This window comes from Lates calcarifer, linkage group LG19, assembly GCF_001640805.2.
Source record: "Lates calcarifer isolate ASB-BC8 linkage group LG19, TLL_Latcal_v3, whole genome shotgun sequence".
NCBI classification, from domain to species: Eukaryota; Metazoa; Chordata; class Actinopteri; family Centropomidae; genus Lates; species Lates calcarifer.
The window spans coordinates 3,854,388-3,877,949 of NC_066851.1; the positions used below are offsets into that span (position 1 = coordinate 3,854,388).

At 38.9% G+C, this 23,562-nt stretch overlaps 1 protein-coding gene across 1 annotated transcript; it reads right to left on the bottom strand.

Moving 5' to 3' along the window:
• Positions 1-5,137: 5,137 nt before the first annotated feature.
• On the bottom strand, positions 5,138-17,537 carry kcnk5a (potassium channel, subfamily K, member 5a). Its single transcript, XM_018695128.2, has 5 exons — positions 17,038-17,537; positions 10,339-10,450; positions 8,888-9,054; positions 8,606-8,774; positions 5,138-8,341 (listed from the first exon to the last, which is right to left on the bottom strand). Exons 1-5 carry the CDS (start codon positions 17,221-17,223, stop codon positions 7,401-7,403), a joined length of 1,575 nt encoding a protein of 524 aa, XP_018550644.1. The 5' UTR covers positions 17,224-17,537; the 3' UTR covers positions 5,138-7,400.
• Between the last annotated feature and the right edge of the window lie 6,025 nt (positions 17,538-23,562).

The window sequence follows — 23,562 nt, forward strand, 5'->3', positions numbered from 1 at the left end:
TTCTTGTGCCTCTTCTTCAGCTCTCATATTTTTTTTCCACCACTGTTCACCTTCAGTTGACTGTACTCACACCAGAACATAGTGGTATGTTTTTCCATTGTAGTTTGTACAGTTTGGTGGCGTCTTGTGAGGTTTGTGTCCATATAACTATTCTGATAGTTGCCTGGTGAGGATTTGGAAAACAATCATCTTTTTTCTTGTCATTCTTTGTAGTTAAATCTTAATTATATTAATTTTTTATGTATTCCTATACAGCAACTGGGTTAAGGGTTTGGGCTACTGCATGGGTGCTGTAGGTTGTGAAATTATGTTTTGTTTTTTCAAATAACCAATTTCTCAGGTCTGCATGTTTCACTCATGTAGACTTGTAAAGGTTAAGTATGGTTACAAAATGACTATTCATATCCTCTTTTTTAGGAAATTTGATACTTAACTGTATTGGTTTGTGGTATTTGCCTTGGAGTTTGGTCACTGTTGTGTTTTAAGTCTTGTTCTTTACATTCTGGTCTTTTGCTTTCTGAAAAAAAATCTGACATTTACAAGCAATCTTTTAGACACAGTAGCTGGATATTTGCTTCCTATTGCACTGGAACTATTTGAATATAACGTCGTGTTTGACAAAAAAGTAAGCTATACTGCCAACAGAGGGTGTTTTAGGGGAGATTTTTCCTTTAAATGACGTGATCCTAAATACTGGCTAACTGGCTGTATTAAACAGGTGATGCCCTGTTAAACACTGTCTTGTTGCCATACACAGAGTAGGCAATTCATTACAGTCCTTTATTCTATGAAATAAAAAGTTCTGTGTAAATGTTTCCAAGGCCAAAACAACAGTTCTTTCAAAGTATTTAGTGATTCTTGGACTTGACCACACAGAAAGTATCATATTGTCTTGTGAGGTCAAAGGTCAGGGTTACTACTTTCTTTCCTCTGTGAACAAAGTGTAGCGCCTGTAGTCAACATGACCAGCTGTTGGCTGCATTGTTCAAGGCGGCACAGTGTCTTTCTTTCCCATCCTTTCCTACACGCTCTTTAAAAAGCAATGGGCATTTTGCCAATGTACTTCCTGCATCTTCACTAACAATCCCACCTCGCTCTCACAGACAAAACACACACAAAAACTTACAGTACAGTGCGTGCACACATGAACACACAAATACAAGCTCACCTTTGGCGGGTGGGGGGGGGGGGGTGCCCAAAAGTTTCCGGTCCGGAAGGCCGGACACAGAAACTCAGGAAACAATTGGGTGTCAGGGAGGTCCTTGGGCCTGCCTCGGTCACATTTCCCCATCCAGGGCCATTGCTTATTGAGCTGTTGTTGCGTCGGCTGTTTTACAGGCCACAGAAACAACTCTCCATCTGGTTCCCCCTCTTCCTTTGTTGACAAGGAAATGAGCTGGCATCATTTTGTCCCAGGATGGACGTGTTGTTGATACACAAAGAGAGATGGCAGTGATTTATTCATACACACTGAGTGTTAGTCACTGTTTTAAGACCTTGGTCGCTTTGAGGATTGTTTTGTGTCGCAGGTTTGATGTTCATCTTGATAGCCATTCAAAGAAACAATTGAGCAGCGTCACAGGACACCATTGAGATTCATATTGTAGAATTAGAATTAACTGAATTAAGAGGAGAGTTTTTATTATTTTTATTTTAATGCAAGACACCATGATGACCAGTATTCAAGTGCTTTAGTTGCTGTATGCTCTTTTAAGTGTGTTTGCCTACCGGTCTTGAACAGTGCCTTGCTGTAATCTCTTCACAAGTACACTCTATATCTGGGAAACACAAACTTTGAAGGAAGTAGTGCAGTGTGAAAGAGGGAGTCCGTCACGCTGGTTGGCTTCAGGACCCCTTGCATAATCAAATGAATACTACTCAGACATACACCCACATGTCTGAAAACCCTGCAGGTCACTAGGAGTGCAACATCACAATTCTTGTCTTAAACTTATCCAAGGAAGAGATTAGAGGCTTGAGAAATTCACATTTTTATATACATGAGAAAGTAAAAAAAAAAAAACAAACATATCAAAGACATTTTTGCCTTTTCTCCCATGATGGCTGGTTGTGTTATGTCATTCAACATATCAGTGTAAAAATTTCAGCAGCTCATCACACCGAGGGTTCATTTTCCAGTCTGCTTTTAGATGTAGTGGAAATCATTTGCATTTTTACACGTACACATTGTTGATTCATTCTAGTTAACATTACTGCTGTCCATAACTGCATATCATAAAACTAAATCAAGGCCAAAAGGAAACTTCCCCAGAATTCAGTATCATAATTCTTTGAAATTGAAAAGCTTGCGCAACAATAGTTTTAAGACCCAATTTTTAAAATGCATCTTACAAAATGTTTTATCTGTTGCAATCAGCATATGTTAATTTGTGAAGTTCTGTATAACTTTATAAATAGCTTTAAGACAGTAATACAGATCCAAAGGTCAGACAGTCTCTGTGTTCACTCTTTTATGACAAATAAAATATGTTCTCTGAACTCTGCAGTGGAAGCTCCTCTGTAATAACAATATGTAACCAGTTAATGTTTCTGTTAAAATCACCTCTAAGAGTTTCAGCATTTAGTGTTTTTTTGGTGCACGTTTCCGGGTCCTATCAGTAAAGTAAAGTCAGCAAATTGAGGGAAGGCATATTATATCAGAAGAACTTATCCATATCTAATCTTGCTCTCCCGACCATACGATAGCATTGCTGCTGAAGTTGTGGTAAAATCTATGAAGTATACATTCTGTAAAAATGAAGATGTGAGACTCTCCCTCTTTCACCTGTGGTTTTTACAAAATGAGCATGGGGATATTCACAATCATGAAACAAGTATATCTACTGCAGCTCTCTTTGTGAGCTGACCAACAGATAACAGTGGCTCTGAATCATTCCTTTGATTCTCCTCACAGAGAGACTAGTCAAAGACCAAATGCCAATTTTCACTGTCCTGTGGCATCTCTCAAATTGTGGTTATTTTGATGACAAGAAGGACATTCATATGGTAATACATATATCTTTGTTGATGAGATCAGCCTTAGATGATCCTTTACCCATACTTGCACTGTGATGTGTGATTTTTTTTTTTTTTTTTTTACTTGACCAAATTTCTGTGGCTGCAGTTCTGTTACTGGAGTTATTTCAGACACATTCTGTGTCTGTGTTAATTAAAACTTTCAAAGGATCATGTTTCCTAAAGTCAAAAGGGCAGAGCTTTTGAAATCTGTTGCCATAATTTAATGACCCAGAGAATGTATTTTCTTAATCAGCTTCTTATTATAAGTTATGGGTTCCCACATAAACACAATTATTTCAGAATCTGATTGCAGGTGGTGGGTTGTTTACTTCTGTTGCCATGCAGCTGTCAGTCAAGTCAGATCAAATCACATTCACGCAGTCTGAATTAAGCAGAGTTTTAGTCTTAAATTAATATGAAAAGATTTTTTTTTTCAGAACATCAACTTTGCTGCATTTTTGTTGTGGATTTCTCATTTTATTTAAAAAAAATGTGTAAACAAAGTTTTCAGGAGCTGTAAGATGTGATTTCTTTACAATATGTGCCCTGAAGAGTTTCAATTTCAATTATTTTAATACAAATATACTGAAATTTTCAATTTAATTGCTAATTTTGGGTGGTGCATAGGGCTTAATATCACAGCATCCATACAAAGAACATGCCCAAAAAACACTAAAGAAAAAAAAGTTTTCTTTGGTGGAATGTAACAACAGTGTAATTCGGCATCCACAGTAATACATCTCTACATAAGGGATCAAACTTAGGAGTGAGGAACTTGAAGACAAAAAAAGGGATGGAGTTATGTTGCGCCTGGAATCCCACAGAAACAGAACACAGTCTGGTTTCCACCAGGCTCAGCACATTTTCAAAGTGAGCCCTGTCTTCAGTTTGGTTCAGTAACCATCATCAGTTAAGGCCTCAACATTGAAATTTTATGAGGGCAAAGTTCTATAACACCACCCATTCCAGTTAAACATAAATGGTAGAAGTCCAGTGTAAAATGTTTTCATTGCAGATTTTTAAACTATGAATCAGTGTTCCACGTGCCATCACACCAAGAGGCAATAATACCATTCAGACATTACAGAAAGTAATAAAAAGTAGCAATGTGTTGCTGCCCAATAAATTTTTTTTACTTAATGCATGTTAAAAAAAAAAGAACAGACAGGTGTCTGATGGGAATTCTTCTGCTGAATCCATTCAAGCAGCGGTGTTTATTTTTATCCTGTGCCAACAACAGCTGACTGTTGTGCACATGCTAATCTCATGTCTTTTTGGCAGATCAGGAAATGTCAACAGCCTAGCTCCATTGGCTCCATGCTTATTATAATCTACCCACATTCCAGTCATTAACTGACAATCTTACATAAACTGCTGAGGTGAATTTCATGCACAGATAATATGCAGAGATTCTTCCTGTTTTGAGCACAGAATATTATTCAGTTTTTGGTGATGTTATTATGACCTGGTTTGCATGTCAGCTTCCTGTTCTTTTTGCAGTGTGGTTCAGCATGACCTTGAAGTGTGCGTACATAATGAGCAATGCCAGATGTCACTATGATAACAAGTTAATACAAATATGCAAATTTTACACATGAACTTGTTGACACTGAACAAGGACTACAGTTTCATACAAAACAATAGGTGTTTTTATTATAGTCCCCTCAATTAAAATTCAATATAACTTTGACTGTGCAACAAGATTAAAAAATCTCAATCGCATTAGTGTATGTTGAGAGAAAACACTTAGCTGAGGACTGAAATGCACTTGCTTGTATTGCCATTATTATTTTTGCCATTTCCAGGCCAAAAGCATATGGAACATTTATTTTGTGATATTTGCCCTTTGTGGACCATGACTGTCCGTAGAGACATTCATGTCAATCCTAGACCACTAGAGTGGTGGACTGAATGGCCAACATCATTGCCAGCATTGCTAAAAATTTCAGTCTCAAGTCCAAGCTGAGATAACTCTGATGACATCAAAGTGTATTTGTCAAACTTTGGAAGGCTCCCTCCAGAACCACAAAAGACATACTGTACAACTGCTGACTAGTACTCCACATGACAAACCTCACGTGTCAAGTACCCCTTTAACATAATGTAATGACCACAAAAACAAGTTTTATTAAATGTTTATTTTACACGAAATATACAGTTTTGTTTGAAATTCATATACAAACTTTGACAAACATGAATAATTTAATCATAAAAAAGACAACTATAACAACTAAACTGGAGTTTTTACACAATGGAGCAACATTAAAAAGAAAACTAGGGACAATGGGTTAAACCAACCTAACCTGTTCTTTGTTAATGATCTAAGGACATGCTTGAAATTCAGTCCAGACAAGTACCATGGCTGCAGAACAATGCTGCACTAAGACATCCATAAAAACCAGTGAAAATGAGAAAGAGGATTGGAATACACAAAAGTGATGGCCTTGTGATGAAATACAAAAGAGTGGGAGAAGAGAAAGTAAAACACCCAGAGTGAAAGATTACACCTTTTCAGTGAGGCATTCAACAGATGTTACATTGTACTGTATATCATCTGCTTTGCAATGGATTTAGGACATTTTCACTTCATAGCAGTCATCCTTAAGGGAAAGTTAGAAGTTAGCATGGTGTGGCCCATGTGTTAACAAAAAACTACATATATATATATATATATCTAGAGTATATTATCCAACTTTACTGAATATGGCATGAGGAGACTGGTTTGAAATTCATAGTATCCCCAAATGACACTGCATCACTGCCATTTTACCATTCAAAGTAACACTGTTAAAAGTTTTTGTGTGCAAGTTAACATGTGCAAAAGGCAGTGGGTTAGCAGGATAGCTAAGGGCTCTTACAAAAGACTGAAAAGCAATGGACATTATATTTTGGTCCCTCAAGAGTACAGCTGTGTTCACATGAAACAAAAGGGAATTACTATACAATAATTGAGAGCACCAAGACTGCTGACTTTGTCTCATGACGAGGACATACGTCAGGAGAGCATTGATCTCTTACAAGTTAACCTTGGCTGCCTGTTATAGGCGGTACTTCAGTCATTCAAGTCAGTGTGAGCCCCTAAAGGCAAACAAAACCAGCAAGGCCATGTCCTGAGCAGAGCTGCGTTTGTAGGCTACTGATGGGCCATCAGCCAACATTTACATGGCAAATACAATGAAATGAAAGGGTGCTAAAGAGACAGAAAGTGAGAGATTGTTGCTGTGAAAGTTTCATTCCCATTATGCACTGCCATGGTAGAGGGCTCAGAAGCCACATATTTGACATCTGACATGCTGCCATCAGCAAAACACAACTGCAAAATATGTGTTGAGTGTATTCTAAGAGGCGTCTACATGTCACAATGGGAGGATCATTTGCAAAGCTGACTTTTACAGCAGTCCAAAAAAAAAAGGGGTGGGGTGGGGGTGGCACAACAACAACAAAAAAATCAGTTTAAACCGTAACTTTGGCAGGATATTCAGATTTTGCTATAAATCCTATAAATTAATGCTTTTCTACTCTAGGTTTGCTCTCAGTTGGTTCTAGGACTCAAATGTTGTCTATACATTACTGATGACCTCTAGTGCAGTCACAATTCTGTCCCATACAGTCAAAATAAACAGCAATCTCAGACACACCAAGTTATCAAGGACTTCATAAAATAAACATGAAATACCAAAGAAAAAAATAAGGTAATTGGCCCATAACCCTTTCTTTATTAACATTTTCTTCAAGGACAAATGTTTGGCTCAGGTTTTAAAAAGACAATCTGCAATGGAGTGGACTGTGAACTGTCCTCATTTGGTGGGATTTTTTAAAATAAAAAGCTACCATGTCCTTCATTTTAATAAATACTATTAAAAACACCAATATGGTGAATATGCATAAAGAAACGATGTGAAATCAAATACATTTCCACATATAATTTCTTATCAGCCTATGAGTTGAAAAAAGTACTCATGGAAAATGTGCAGAACAAAATGTGCACATTTTAATAAAATGTGTTATATAGTTTCTCAAACCAGGTAAAAGGCAGAAATAGAGCAGATGTTAAATACTCATGGGGTTACATGTCATGCTCTGTAGTCCATGTTCATTAAATTGTTGGAGATCATATGTTCATAAGAAGCTAAACTCTTAAAACCTGTTGAAAAGGTGTGTATTTTCAAGAAAACACTGATTTGAAATTTGATCTTGGCTTTGCAGTCTGACTATCAGACCACCAAACTGCAATTGGACATCTGATGTCCTTTCAAATGGTTCACATTGGACATCTGATATCCTTTCAAATGGTTCACATTAGAATATATACACTTCAATGCCAACAAGTCAACAACCAGGAAGGTGTGCTGACCAAACATAGTTGCACACTGCATAATAACTCAAGAGTCAGTATTTTCTTCCTTTGCATATTCCTCTACAAGTTTCTCATAAGAGTGGCTGTGTTCTGAACAGTCACTAGTGAACACAGACCCAGATTCCGAACTCTGCTCCTCTTTGGAGTTTGTCTCAATGTTTTCATCACATGTAGTAATTGATAGTTTTGCTTTAGAATCATCATCGTCGTCGTCATCCTCCTCTTCCAAGTTACTGCTGAGGAAGTTTTCCTCATCAATAAAAGTAATGTTTGCATTTTGGAATGTTAGAGGATGGTACTCCTTAGAATCCCATGTCCTTCGACCACCTGGTCCACAGTCCTGCACTCCATTCTCAAGGTCAACGTCCTTGTCAAGTTGGTTCTCATAAATTTGGTCCTGGTCTAGTTCTAGGTCACCCTCTACCTGATCTTCTGTTAGCAGCAAACCATTGTCTGAGCCCAGGAGGTAGTTCTTGGATTTTGAAAATGCAACTGTGACGCGGTCACTAAAACTATAGCGTCTCTTTTGGCGTGGTGAACGGTCCAGACTGAGGATGGTATGCGTATTAAACATTGGAGCATCATTGCAACTTTTGGAACGACCAATTTCGTTGGCTTTACTGATGGTGTTGCCAGTGCTGCCAGTGCTTCTGTCAGCTTTTTTGGTGCCAATCTGCTTTATCAAGTCATTGTAGCCTTCCTGCTTTTTGGACAGGAAACTGAAGATGTTCACATCATTAGGAGTGGGTGGCAAACGAAGTGAAGCCTTGTGAGATTCTTTGTAGTGCCGGAGCTCATCAAGAGAGAGCTTGCGCAGCTTACGGCGTTTCTTCAGTGCCTTGTGAGCTTCAATCACCATCCGTACTTTCCAGTTAAAGAACAAAGAAAGCCAGGCCAACCCCAGATAAATCCATACTTCCACAAAGTAACGGTACAGAGTTGGGTATTCTTTATTTGGTTCCACACCTGCAAGACAAAGAAAATGGTCAAAAGTCATTTAAGCCAAAGTCCTGGCCTTGTATCATCTATTTGATCAAAAGAATCTTCTAAGAGATTAACAATAATTCCTTTCTTATTTGTATACAATTTAGAAGTGGATTAAATAATTGAATGAAAAATTATCTTGGAAATCTGGTATGTTCAAGGCAGTAAAGAATCAGCTTTTATTTCTGCTTTCAACTAAAGGTTGTCTGTTGTTAATAAACTAAGAATATTTATTTCTCAACTTACCTGCTACCAGGTCCCCAAAGCCAATTGTGGTCAAGGTGACAAATGAGAAGTACAAGCCTTCGATGTATGTCCAACCCTCCTGGGACATAAATACAAAAGGTGGGAGTACTAAATGGACCAGCACACCCCAAAGGAGAAAAATAGCTGTGCAAGTAAACTGAGCCTTTCTCTGGAAAAGAAAAGAAAAAAAAAAGAAATCGTTAGTTCAGGTAAAGAGTTTGTAATGCCACAGAGAGATGAAAATAAGTTTGCCAGAAATGGAAAAAGCTCATATCAACTTACGAGTGAAAATCCTTTCTTGGTTAGATACTGGCCCAGGTGTTTGGCTCTGCCACCAAAGAACTTTCCAAGCTCACTGATCCAGGTAAGACACAAAGGCACACCAAACAGCCCATAGAAGATACAAAATACACGGCCTGCTGACGTTTTGGGGGCAATGTTCCCATATCCTTTAAAAAATTGAAAATAAAAACAAATTGTTAGGGTGTTGCAGCTACAGTCCAGACTACGTGTATTTGGACAGTTACACATTTTCTGTGCTTCAGCATATTCAGCATATGTGCTTCAGCATATTCAGCTTGAAATAAAATAAAGGATACTACATTATACACAAAGTGCCAAGTCTCAGCTCTGACTGGGTTTACATCGACTGTGTGTGAAAGTGTTAGATTGAGGTGGAGTTGTCTGTCAGTGTCCTGTGGATGAGCAGAAAATCATTTGCATGATGAATAAAACCCCCTTTATGGCTGCACAACAAGTCAAGAATGCTCTCCAGGATGTAGGCGTACTTGTTTCTCTGTCAACGATCCAGAGAACACTTCATGAGTATAACGTGTGCCACAAGATACAGACCACCGGTAAGCCTCTGAAATAGAAAGGCCAGATTACAGATTGCAAAATCTACAAAAAGAAACTGGCAGGGTTCTGGAACAAAATTCTATGGACTGATGAAACAAAAACCAACCTCAAAATAAAAAAAGAAACACCTCATGACCCAAACTACAGCACCTCATCTGTAAGACATGACAGTGGTTCTGTTATAGCTTGGGCATGTATGGCATTTATTGATGATTTCACTGCTGACCACAAGATGAATGCAGAGTTATGCAGGAGCATTCTGTGAGCTCAAATTCAGCCAAAATGCATCAAAACTCACTGGATGTCATTTCAACATTCAGCGGAACAATGATCCTAAACATTCAGCCAAAGAGGTGGAATATTCTTGAATAGCCAAGTCATTCACCTGATCTCAGTCCAACTGAGCTTAATTCTAGTTGCTGAAGTCCAGACTAAAAGCAAAGAGATCCCACATCAAGACCTGAATGTGGCTGCAGTGAAGGACTGGGAGAGCATCACCAAGGAGGATACAAAATGTCTACTGATGACTATTGGTCTTCAGGCAGTTTGACTTCATGTGTATCTGTCCAATTATTTTGAACCTCTGAACTTTAGGCACTAGGTTATAGCACCCTGCCCAAAGAAAAACTAAATGTGGTACTGTCCATATACTTACAGTCTGTAATGTATGTATAGTCAAAACAACACTTTCATGCATAAAAACTGTCTCTTTAGTATAGCAAATTACAATTTCCTAATGACAAAAAAATGACCAAACCCATGCCAGTAACATGGATTTTCTTAATCCCATGTCCTTTAAATCTGCATTGTTGTTCTGCACATTTGATTTATACAGAGTTTAGCAAAACAGAACCTGAACCTTCGAAGGCACTTACCGATAGTAGTGATAACCGTGGCGGCAAAGATAACAGCATTTGGCCAGTTCCAGTTGTTGAAGGTCTTATTGCCAGTTATGGTGACCCCTTGGCCTGCAGCATCAGACACCACCTGAGGACAAAAAAATAAAGACTGCAACTCAGAAAAGGATGGAATTGAATATAACAGAGAAATGAATAAATAACAAGAGATGGATACTACCAATTGGCAGTTATAAAAAAAAAAAAAAAAAGAGTCCAATCTGGTTAAGCAAAATGATGACAGGAAGTTTATTATGTGCAAGCTCCATTTCTTCCACCATATCCTTCCTGTGATATGTTGATAGTATCTCAAGTAGTACTGATGAGCTGAAACGACGCTCAGGCACCCTGGAGAGTCGCCTTTAACCCGAGGGCTTAGTAGTTCCAACCACTGCTTACTTTGATAGGGAAACAGGAAGGCAAGTGCTGCATCCCTAAACAGCTATTTTGTAATCACATGATGATATGTGACTTAGAAAGCATCAGGTGGTTATTTAGTTGTTGCTCTTTTCTATGTCAAGATATAAAGTTGCGCTCAATATGTGCAATACAAAAAAAGTCATCGGGGAAAAAAAAAAAAAAACATATGTTGTGCTTAACCCACAGGCCATATTTGTCTCTAACCACCTTGAGCATAAGAACAACACACACTGGTTCACTCTTGCAAGGACATCTTAGTGCGAAATCCAGAGGAGACAAAAAAATATTTAAATCATTTCCAACCAAATGTGTGCTTGAACAGCCACAACAGAAACAGAATTGTCTCTCTTGGGTATTTGCAAACACTCGGCCATGTGTGCTGGGACAATGCATTCCCCCACACCAAACTTGCTCTTTCTCCAAATGTGCTGGAAGGGAGGAAATATGCAGAGGATAGCAAAATTCACATGAGTACATAAGTACTAGAATATGCTTGGTTCTTTAATAATAACAGGTCTGTGACAGCCCTGCAGTGTAATTATGAGCACAAGAGGAGGCCATTCTTTTGTCTGCTGAAGCAACACAGTTCTTCCGTTGGGCTTTAGGATGACAGCAGTGATGACCAAGTTTGTGTTCAAACCATGACTAGAAATTAAAGAGTAAAAACCTCTCTGAGTAAGTGGATAACTGTACTGCTTACGCACTTTTACATTTGCCAGTCCTCCTGACAGTTCATAGCATCTGTAATGACTGCTTACATTTACATGCATGGGGTAAACTAGTTATTGGCCTTGTTTAGGCTAAAATCTTGTTTGGCTTAAACTGATTACAGGAACCTTTGATATCTAGCAACTGCATATCCCTGCTGACCTGATGAACCAGTTAACAGGCAAGAACATGTTGGCCTCCAATTACCCTCCAACTATGTAGAATTGGGTTCTTCTAAAACACAAAGATAAGACATGTCTGTGCTTAGTAATCTGTGCAATGTATTTTTTAAATGTGAAAATGTTCCTTTATTTTTTTTGCACAAATAGTGAAAACACTAGTGAAACAGAGACACCAAAGCAGACTGTATCAAATCAAAAACAAGCTACTTTGGTAACTTCTGTATGTACCCACAGGAAAAAGAGCATCTACATCTACACATACTGTAGGTTTCAGGCACTGTGGGTTGTACTAATGGAAAGTGTTACAGTCTTTACAATAACACAGCTGCACAAGTTTTATGCAAGCAGATATTTAAAAATTCAAACCACACACACACACACACACACACACACACACACACACACCAATGCATGCACACACACGCACAGAGTTATGAGTGTTTAAAAATTTGAGGTGTTTGAGGTTTGTTTGCCATGTGGGGAACAGATGAAGTGACAAATGTTACATTTGTGTGTGATGTCTGTGGTCTGTGTGTGTTCAGCTCTGCACCTTACTCGAGCTTAATGAGGGTGATTTGCACATGTTCAGTCTGTCTGCCAGATAAAAAGTGCTGAAGTCTGAGGCATGCAAAATGCTGATTCACAGGAATACGACGAGAGCAGAGTGCAAGCTAAATCGTGAGGTTGAATGCCATGCACTCAGTGTGTCAGTCAAACAGAGGACAAGACATATGACCTTTACAACAATGTCAGACTATGAAGGTTAAAAAATGTTCTGTGTGGCTATAATTGAACTGTCTTAACTTTCACTCACACAAGGCAACAAGGAGAAGCCACAAAGCAATAGCCAGTGAAAAGATTTCCATGGACTGACTGAACAGGCTTTGCAATGCACAAAGTCTTTGAATAGCAAAGGGTCAGCCACTGGTCAAGTCATAGTTGCTTCAGGTCACAAATGACCCTGGGAACAAGGCAAAAAGTACAAGTACTGGGGGAGGAAGATAAGACACTGTGTGTCACGCTCAGGCAAAACCAGCTCAGGAGGAAGTTGTTTCACTGGCTTCTTCATAGGTCTGACCTCTGAACAGCTGAAAGTCACACCACAGCTAACAACATGGATATTCTTTTGCTGGACAATTCATTAAATATAGACCAAAAATGAAGTGTTAAAGTAAATCCAATGGGGGAAAAAAAAAATCAAACATGACCATAGGAAAGGAACCACATTTATTAGATGCTTCTCTAAAACAGTTCTTCTGTTAATGTTCTTCAGAGTTAGTTCTTGAAAAAAAAAAAGTAATGGAAAAAACAGCACAAAATAGACCAGCAGTCTTGGTAAGATACAGATTTAACTAATGAATTGACAAACAGACAGAGAACGTGTCCAAAATCATTTTAGGGAAATGACAGAATGCTCCAGAATGCTTATGCTTAAAATTTGATGCTGTCAGCTAAACTTGCGGTAAACAGAGGACAACACTGGAGAGACACAATGCCATATTGGAAACAGAATACATTTCTGCAAGACCTCTTTTTTTGGATGTTTTCTGAAACAAACCAATAATTACAGCAATAATAACTCACCCATTGAACAAATATTTTTGTCACTTTTTAAGCTAGACATCTATAATAAAAGGATTGCAAAGAGATGTGAAAAGGCAAGACATGAATTACAGTATGTTGACCTCCATTCATATTGAAAACAACAATATGGTGCCGTAAAATAAGCAGCCAAACCGATCACACGCCGCACAAATCCCATGATCAAAACAGAGTCTGTGCCACACTCCTCAAGTAAAGGATTCCTTTACTTTTGTGGAAGTGAAACGATAGCCAAACTGCAGTATTAGCAGTCTGCCACTGCCACATTCTGATAAACAAGGAACAGTAAAAACCACAATGACAAACTCCAACTGTTATCAGGACAGCTAGCCGTCCACATACCATTCCAGTTCCAAGGTACTTTTCCACTTCCAGCATACAAGCAGCTGCTTGTGGGCAGGATTGACCGACTTACAAACAATGAAGTCACTCAAGCTGTTCCATGTCATTATGTATTGATTTCTGATATGGAGGTGGATGGGTTGCAAACAATGCCTCCGAGAAACAATGCTGAGATTTCACAGTGTGCACCAATCAAAGAGCCGATAGAGAGCGTGGGGGGGGGGACTTTGCCAGAGATGGAAAATCTGGAAAGGTGTGGGATACTGTTTGCGTGATCCTCATATTCCAAAGCACAAACCAGTCATGTCTTCACAAGAAACTGCTGTTGATTAAGACCAAGTACAGACAAATTGTGTCCATTTTACAGCTTTTTTGGATTTAGTAAAAACTTAAAGGGGCAAGCTGTAAAATCCCTGCACAGCAAAAGACCCTTATATCTTACATCTGGTTAACAGCATATTTGACCATTAACAGACTTGTGTGGTTCTTTAAATTACGCTGTTAACAGTGCATGAAATTGCGAGGCTTGCTTTATTAACACCACACATGGTATTTTTCTTAAGTCTCATATTCCTTAGTTGAGTTGATTAACATTTAATCAAACTCACAACTTGGTTTGGAATTGTTGCAGGGTCGTTGCTAAACTAGGTTAACCTCCTCAGCTGTGCAGAGAGGTTGGTTGCTATTGGTATGCTGACATTCTCACACTGTACTGACATTGTATAGTGCACACAGTCATCTGGGTCTGCAGCAGAAACAAATTAGACACACAGAGCAATAAAGACATTTCTGTCTTGCCAATTAATTGCCTAAATTACATTAAAATTCAAAGATACCTTCCATGACTTGTTTTTTTTAACACTTCCCAACAGAGGAAGAAAGACTTAACTATCTGAAGCCAGCAGCCCCTACGCAACACCCTTGGCACATGACAAAGTTTAGATATTCCCAAAAACAGTGTGCTACTTCATTTATTTGTGCTTTCATTCTGACCAGGGGCCATGTCTCACTTGGAACCATGTGACAGCAGTGTATTGATGAACAACTTTTGGCCACACAAACGTGATCTTTAAGTCATGTGCAACGGGGCTACTAGAGCAACTTCTGCAGTCATGCAAGTGCAATCAAATAACCCAATGCTCCTCAGAGAAAGGAAAAAGCAACAAGTGCCTAAGGAAAGACAAATTTCAAGTTTGCATCACTGGTTACAGTCTGACTCTTTATAGGAAACTCTTGACTGTAATATTCTGGGCTGATTTTAAAAAAAAAATCTAAATTTCTAATATTTTCAAAATTGCTACATTTTTCCCACAGCAGGAAACTGGGTCAAAAGGCTGTTCTGTTTTATGGTCATTTTGAAGGCTGCGATTTGCAGCACTAATGAAGCTGCTGTTAATGTTGACAGGGCTTCATATTAAATTGTCCACCCCATTTGAGGACAGGCTGAACAACAGAAACACCTCTGTTTATACTGCAATACAAAAGTTGAACATTAGTGCACCTAATAAACTGCCAACTAAGTGTATGGATTCCTGAATAAGCATAAATAATTGCTACATTTACAAGTGTGGGTGCTGTAATGGTGTGAGCATCAAGGATCAAACCTGAGGAAATGACGGGGCACTTGGAAGAATGTGTGAAACAAGCTCAACACTCTAGGAGCGATGAAAACAAACACCACTTTTATAACAGAGATATACATACATGCATTCAAGTACAGTGTAGTATGTGCTATGCTGTAAACTTTGCAACCCCCCCATCCCCCCCCCCCCTCTGCTGAGCTTTTATAACTGCCTCTCAAGAGCCAACATTGATGGGCCATAAAATCCAATCTGTAAACTGTGACCACTTCAAGAGTCCTATAGTTAATAGTAAACTCCTTGTTAATAAAACAGAGAAGACTAACTTTTACAAGAGTGTCGCCTTTTCTTGTTAAGCCTGCTTATATATTTTAATTGTTAACAAGCTGAGCATAGTTTCCACAATGGAAACCTAATGGAATCTCTGCTCCTAACACAAATGAGGCTGTTAAAGCAACTCAAGGGCAATATACTGTAGGTTTCTCTGTTTTAATATACTGACTCCAAAGCCTTTGCAGCAGGTGTCTTGGCACCCACCAACAGAGGAAAAATACCAGTAGACTGATGATAACAAGAAAACAAAACTGTCTGTGTAACTGGGGAAAGGGTTAAAGCGTCAAACATAATTTAATATTATCTTTTGACAAGGCCTTAAAAGTCCTCTACAGAGTGATATTAGGACAGGAAATGTTTCAGCCGCAGTTGAGTTGCCTCAAAGATTTCAACTGAAGTCCCAAATCTTTCACCTGCAAAAGGTAAAACTCCTAAATCTCTCACCCATAATATTGCTGAAGCTGGTTAGGCCATTGCAGGGATTTGGTTTTTACAGAGGTGCCGTGAGTGGGGGGAGGTTCGGGGCATATCCCTTTCAGTCCTCCCAACACAAAAAGGAGAAGCAGAAGGGGGGGGATAATAAATCTCCCCAATACTGCCAATACTGGTGTGGGCCCAAAAAGGGAAACAGGTTGAGACATGTTTCTTGATGTGCTTGCAAGAGCAAAAAAAGAACAAACAACCAAGCAAAACTGTATTTCAGTAATGCCTGATATCCTTCTCTGTATAGAAATGAATGACTATCAGTATCAGTTCTTCTAAAATAGTATGTTGCAAGTCTTGCGCATTACAAATCATATCTTCTTCTCATAGCCAACACAAAAAAAGCAAAACCTCTGTATTAGAAGGAAGTGGACAAACACCTGTGAAAATCACAACCATGTTGACTTACTACGCATTTATTCAGTGTTGACAGTAAAACCACAGAGGTCAGTGACACCAGCTTTTACTCTTGGTTAAAGAATTGCAATTTTGCCACGAAAATGGCAACAGAACACCATGTACTGCAGCTTTTAAGAGCTGAGGTTACAGATTGGTCCACCACATCTGGAATCCTAATCACCGTTGCAGACAGATAGTCTGTTAAGTTTACAGGAGAAAACTAAATGAACTAGGTAATAAAATAATTATCCTCATTAACTGTGGACACAGGGAACCACACCAAAGATAACATGAGATAATATCCATGACAGACTGGGAGACAAGGCGACAAGTGTGGGTGTGTTGACCCACAAAGATGAACCATAGACTGACAACATCTCATTCCCGAGAGTTTTGTTAGTGTTTGGTGAAGGCCAACATACCAGCTGAGGCTCATTAGGTCCTCATGTGTCACCCCCCTTTCAAGTCAGAGAAAACTGCAGCGCAATATTAAACACGGATGAGGTGATTCACTTTGAAATCATCCTCATGAGGACTGAAATAAGCGTGCAGCAGTTAACGTGGTTTAAAGTAGGGTGTGTGTCAGAAATTCAGAAAGGAAAGTGTTGAGTGTGAGAACATGTCCATACCTCTAATATTCTGTTCAAATCATCTTCCGTCAGACAGGGGTAATCCTTAAGTATTTTAACCTTCTGGGCACTATACTGCTTTGCAGCCAGCTTCCAATTAGGCTCCTCCAGGACTTGAAAAATTGCTGCCCCAATGGACAGGTAAAAAATAATGGCAGAAGTCAACAAGGGCCCCTTATCTACCATACTTATGTACAATGCCTCAACTTGGAGAGCGCGGGACAGGGGAAAATGAGAGAAAGGAGGGGGTAGATAACAATACCCGAAGTTATGCAGGACTCATTCTCAGCAGGTCTTTTGGCTTACAAAATGTTTCCTCTTCCGCGCGATGGCTCAGAAAAATGACTGAAACGTGCCACTGCTGACAGCATTGGGCTCGAGACATAACAGTACGAAAGTACTCGCAAAACCGGGCGGTGCGCGCGCGTGCTACTACAGCTGCAAGTACTACTCTCTCCCCCCACGTGCGCAGCCAGAGAAATACTGCCTGCTGAAGTACTGAACTCTGAGTAACGGGGGTGGAGAGGAGCAGAGAAGATCCGCCCAGCAAAAAAAAAAAAAAAAAAAAAAAAAAAAAAAAAAAAAACACTCAGCAAGGAGGGGTTCACCTCCTCTGCGGTTTGATCGTTTGAGTTTTTATCAGTGCAGGTATGGAGCTGCTAATATGCAAGGTTAAACGGGGGTAAAAATCTCAAGAAATCATGGAGTTCAAAATGTTCTCAAACGTTCTTGATTAAATATAGTACGAGACAGACTGAGTAGAGCTCACCAAAGCTCATATCATTTTCACTTTTTCAGGAATTTACTGCAAACCGTGGAACAGCCTCAATAAAATGACCTTAAAAAAAAAAATCAAAAATCAGAAACATCACAAACTCCAGCCTGGTTGACTTTTAATGATTTTTTTTTTTTAAATGTTGTTTACTGTTAACAACTGGAAAGATTTGAAAATGGGCCAACAATGACTCAAGCAGTGCGACTGTGTCAGCTTCTCCCTGCAGAACATATATGTTTCATAAGAATGGATCAGTCTGCAAAGCCATGATGAAACTATATGTGCTCAGGGTTGTAAATTTTATCACATAACTTCAAAGAGTGCCGGCAGACAGTAAAAAAAACTGTTATATATGCTATAAATATCATAGCGGTCTGAAGACATTCACCACACATGTGAACCTGTCTGACATGCCAAGAATCAGGTGTGGCCTAATTATGTCTTCAGGGTGTTTGGAAAGATAGTGCTAGTCAATATGCAGCAATCTTGCAAATAAAGACATTGAGCTTAAAAGAATAGTTATAGAGGGACGTGCACCTTAAAGATAAACGGCATCAATGTCCAGACATCAACTGCTCAAATGTTTGCTTCAAGTGATGCGTTCTGTTTTCCTTGTTGATGCCATGAGGAGCAAAGATCAAACAAAGGAACAAATATTGATCAGTGTTTAGGTGGAGCCACAGATCCTCAGACAGAGATGGTTTGTAAGCATTCACTCAGTCAAAGCACAGAGTGGGACACTGCATGTAGCTATTACTCATTACACTGCATGAGACGGTGTGAGAAACAATCGTTTTGTTGTACAAAGACACTGTTGGCTGTCGTGCACCTGTGATCCAACAGTGTAAGTTGGTGTGTGTGTGAGAATTCACGGCATGCAAGACAGTCAGATATTGCATCATGACCACTGGTGTACTACTTGCCCTAGGCGTCTCTCTCTCTCTCTCTCTCTCTCCTCTCTCTTTCTTTCTCTCTCTGTGTGTGTGTGTGTGTGTTTTGTTTAATGCTCAAGCAAGTACAAGTTACAAACTTAGTGATTCATTTTTTTGACATGTGCTCTCCCACATATTTCTGCAGTGTTTTGCTTCCTTTGGTGAGAAAGTGAAAATCATCATGTGGAGTGATACTTCCTGTCATAACAAATGGCTAACATAATGATGCTTTTCCTTTTTGCATTACATTGAAGGCATATCACTGCGTGGCAAATGTTTGAGATATGTGTGGAACTGTATAAAAGCCAGGATTACATTCACAGCATAATGTGGTGACTGACACTGACTGTACACTCACAGTTCTGTGCAAGCTGTGCAAGAGCAAGTATTAACCTGTTCTTTGAACAAACCAGTGATAGGGTAAAAGTCAAGTGAAAGATGTGAAAGCTTTATGAAGAACGAGTATCTTACATTTCATTGGATATTCTGTAGCAAAAAACACCTTCATCGTGTCAGTGAACACCTTTGACGTTTTATTTTTTTAGGAGTCAGAGGTAGCCTACATTAACATGCCAGCTCAGTTTAACTAATTATACACAAGCTCTTCTTTCATTAAAATATTTAGGTTAGGCTCAAAACAGTAATTTTGTGTGTTCACGATAACATCCTCCTTTCATGTCTGCAGGCTGCGCTGGCTCCTCTGACTGTTCTGTCGTCTCCTGAACTTCTCAGTATGTAAAGATCAATAATATCATCGACCATAATCTAGTACGAGTATGACATGCAAGTTCATCAGGAAGGCTTTGCGATTTCACACACACTTTATAAGCACAAAAGAAGATACCTTACCCTGAGTCATTCAGATCCATTTTGTTTTGTGAAGAATTTGATGTGTAAATTTGTACATTTTTATGACTTTCTATCCCCATTTCCACACTTTCTGCTGAGCAAGTTCACAAAGCAAGCTGCTGGCTCCAGCTGCGTATTCACAGTACCAATTTTATCACCTCACTCTTGGCAAGAAAGCAAGTAAGGATATTTCCCAAAATGTCCAACTATTTCTCTGAATTTCAACATATGACATGTCTCTTGAATACCAATACACAATTTAGCATTAAGAGATAAATGAAAGCTCTTACGGAGGTATGCAAAAGCAAAAAATCAGCTGACTCAGCTGTGCACAGGCAGACTGAGCTGCGGGTATCTTTGTGGTAGGGACAGAGATCAGAGATGAACGGTGAGACAGCAAAACATTTGAAGGTCGTAACACTATGTAACACTCATTCCTTCTTTGTCATATCAAGTCATTATTTTGGTTGATATAAAATCTTGTCATCCTGTTCTTCAAATATTAGTTCAGAAACAACAAAAACATGCCATTAGCCATTAGCCATGAATCAGATGTGCATCACTTAACCATCTTAAGGAGTATAAGTTCTGTGTTTTCACATGTAGTTATAAATGTGACAAGAAAGAAATGTGCCCATCATGGTGGTCTGGTGAAAGACCCTTTGGGATACAAGGGGACTTCCGGAGTTTCAGTCAGGCCAGATAAGACAACCGGAAGAGCCACATCAGATTACACACTATTTGCTTTGGATGCATTAACACATGTTTCAATTGGTGACCAAAAGACTCAAATGAGGGCAGAATCTTTTTAGAGATCTTGGAAAGACCAGACTTTCTGCTACTTAACTCTATTTACTTTATTACTTACTTGCATTTACAGACAAAACTGTTTAAAAACACAGATGTTGTAGTTCTGTTGTAGTCTCTCTCTCTCTCTCTCTCTCTCTCTCTCTATATATATATATATATATATATATGCACAGATCTTTAGCAGGAATGAGTGACTCATTCATTTCAGTTAGTATCATATTTCTCAGTTATCACACACAAACAGTCATACTAGGCAAGATTATAGCACTGATACACTGTTGCTGCTGCTGCTGCAAAATGCTTTAAAGTCACGTAGAAGCCACGTAGCAGAGTTTGTTACAATACACCTCTAAAGACTGATCCCTAACAAAAAGTGGTTAAACCTGCTTTGGGTTTAACCAAAGTGTAAAGAGAATCTTTTCTGGATACAGAAAGTGAATGTATCTACAAAATTCCAGGAAGAGGTTGGACATATGAGCTGGCAAATGGTATGGCAGTTCCTCAGTAGTCTGTAAAGTTTATTTCCACATAAACAACAACAGGAGATACAAGAATCTCTGGTTCACACTGCAGAAAAGAGGCTCAGTGGTGTTCAGGCAGTAAAATCCTGTCACAAGTGAATGTGGTCGTACATTATTTGGTTAGGTAGAGGTGGTTCGGTGAGTGGAGAAACTAAATCAGCTGTTGTTTGCATCAGTTTATCTACAACATCTCTGGAGCAGTGGGATGTCATGTTTGTTTAACAGATTACACAGTGGGGTTACTCAGGTTCATCATGTTGGCAAACAACTGCCCTGCTGAAGTGTCCTTAGGCAACACAACTATTGTAGTGCTGCTCAGTAGCTGTTGTTGACCTCTGACCTTACCACAGGTGACAGTACAATTTCACAATCACAACATCATTAATAGTATGACTATAAATAATTAGTCACCTTGAATCAAAATAAAGCCTCTAATTTCATCGGTAATGCATTAACACAATACACTTAAAAAGCCATTGAGTTTTCTATTAATCACTGAAGAAGTGTTTATAGTTTGTTCTTCCTATTTGTTGAGCAATAATGAAAGCCATCCCTTTGTAAAGGACTATTTTTAGCATGTTTTAATGTGTCCAGTGATTTGACCATGTGAAGTGACTGAAGAACTGCTTCCTAGTTCCATTGCTTTATGTTTGTGTTGTGTTTTTTTCCGAGCTTCTTGGAAGAGGAAGGAAGCCTACACAATCAGCCAGCTAATTTGCCTCTGGTTGGTATGTGTTTCTTTGAGTGTGAATCTTTATGCGTTCCCAAACATAAAAATCAGAGCACATGAAGAGAAAATCAGATTGATAATAAATGTTTTTAGTGGTCCATGCTCTCTGACATTTTTTTTTTCAAAAACATATCATACGTTGATGACCTGGGTTTATTTTAGCACAGCGTAATAAAATTTTCATGTACATTTTTTCTTCCTTCTTACTTAAACAGTGTAGAACTAGCAGTACTGTTAAAAAGAGTGTCACCAGCTGAATAAGCAAATTTTAGCCTACAGCAACGAGTCAAACATAAATCACAGATTGCCTCAAGCGGAGGCTGATTTTAGTGTTAGCATTCTGTTCCCTGTGATTTATTACACTGTGGAGGTCAAACCCACAGAACCTGTTAGTTCACCATGCGAATCAAAAAATGTTGTAACAGATCCCCCATTTAATATGAGACTATCTATGCTCACAATGTTAATGCTAATGATAGTACTGCACTGTAATGTAGCCTATTTTTGGGATAGTAAAGCCACTTTTAATGGGTTGCTGACTGTTATTCTTTGTCCTGTGTAACAAATAAACTCTTTGGCAGGTTTTTGTTTCTGGGCTCTGCCATTGCACAACCTTACAACACAATCTCTCCCATGTAGTGAAGGCTTTTAACACGACACTGAATTCATGTCAGGTAGCATTTTGACAAAAACTTTTAACTGGAAGCCCCAACTGCACTTAGGTAGTAACACTTTGTGCTGCTGTGCTGTTGCTGTGTGCAAGGCTAACGATACTATACACAGTTATCAATTGTAGTCAAATGTCAAACTGCCTCTGTCTTAGTATCATTGGCAGGATTCCACTGGTGAGACAATGACAGATTCATTCTGACTGAATCTCAGAGTGCAGCTCTGTTGGTTTGAAATGGGGCTGTGTTTGTCTGTAGACCTGTTTTCTGGTATCACACTGGAAACAACAGCATAATCAGCATGAGAGTACTGGGTGGCTGCACAAGAGTGGAGACATGAGCTTGAGGCCTATAGATATTCATGGTCTCCCAGTCTACCATAAATAACTGCTGTTTAGCAAATCTTAAAGGAGCACTCCACCATTTTTACACATCAAGACTCATTTACATGTCAAAGAGAGTACTAATAAGCCTGAGAAAACTGCTGAATATTATCTTTTGTGGCTCTTAGGAGTTTTCTAAAGTCAGAGAAAGTAACCCCTTCAAGGTTATCTCAGCTTTGGTTCAGAGACTACAAATCTTTGATAGGCTGCCTGCACCACAAACAGAGGGAATGGAAATTGAAAGACAGCCATTTACCAGGCTTTGAAGGTCAACCCAAGAGACACTATAGAGTTGCATCATGGGAAATGCAGGACTGAAAATGATTTTGGAGCTTGACCCACACTATGGTTTAAAACTCTTTTGCCTCTGCTGCATCCATTTTGATCATTCTTTATTTTCTAATCTGTCTAAATCAAAGCAGGACACCATGACTTGAATGACAATAACAGTGGGCAAAGAGAGAACTGATTAAGAAACATAGAAAATAAAAAAGTATTGGTTACAGTTTCACTTGACTGTTGCTTTGTCACTTATTCACCATTCCTAATATAAAAAAACACCAATAGTTAACTCTACAGTGAGCAGTAAACTGGGAAGTTGTGTAGTGTTGCACAACTGCAATTTGGATATCTATGAATATGATGTGCATTCACTACTTTTGTTCACCACTGTTCCATTTTCATATAGTATAATCCGAATGTAATCAGAATGTGGACTCTTAAAATTATGGAAGGTAAATGTCGAGCACTATGTAGCAAATAAGAAATGATTTTTTAAACCCCCCCTGAGAAAACAGCTCATAAAGTCATATTTTAAAAAACTTTTCGAAATTGATGTTTAAGTTTATAACAGAGAA

Bases quoted from the DNA above. Each gene is read 5' to 3' on its own strand.
- kcnk5a (XM_018695128.2), bottom strand. From the start codon at position 17,223: ATGGTAGATAAGGGGCCCTTGTTGACTTCTGCCATTATTTTTTACCTG. The intron at 8,775-8,887 runs GTAAGTTGATAT...TTTCTTTTCCAG, and splicing joins CCAAGAAAGGATTTTCACTC to AGAAAGGCTCAGTTTACTTG. The intron at 8,342-8,605 runs GTAAGTTGAGAA...TTTGTCTTGCAG, and splicing joins CTTTGGGGACCTGGTAGCAG to GTGTGGAACCAAATAAAGAA.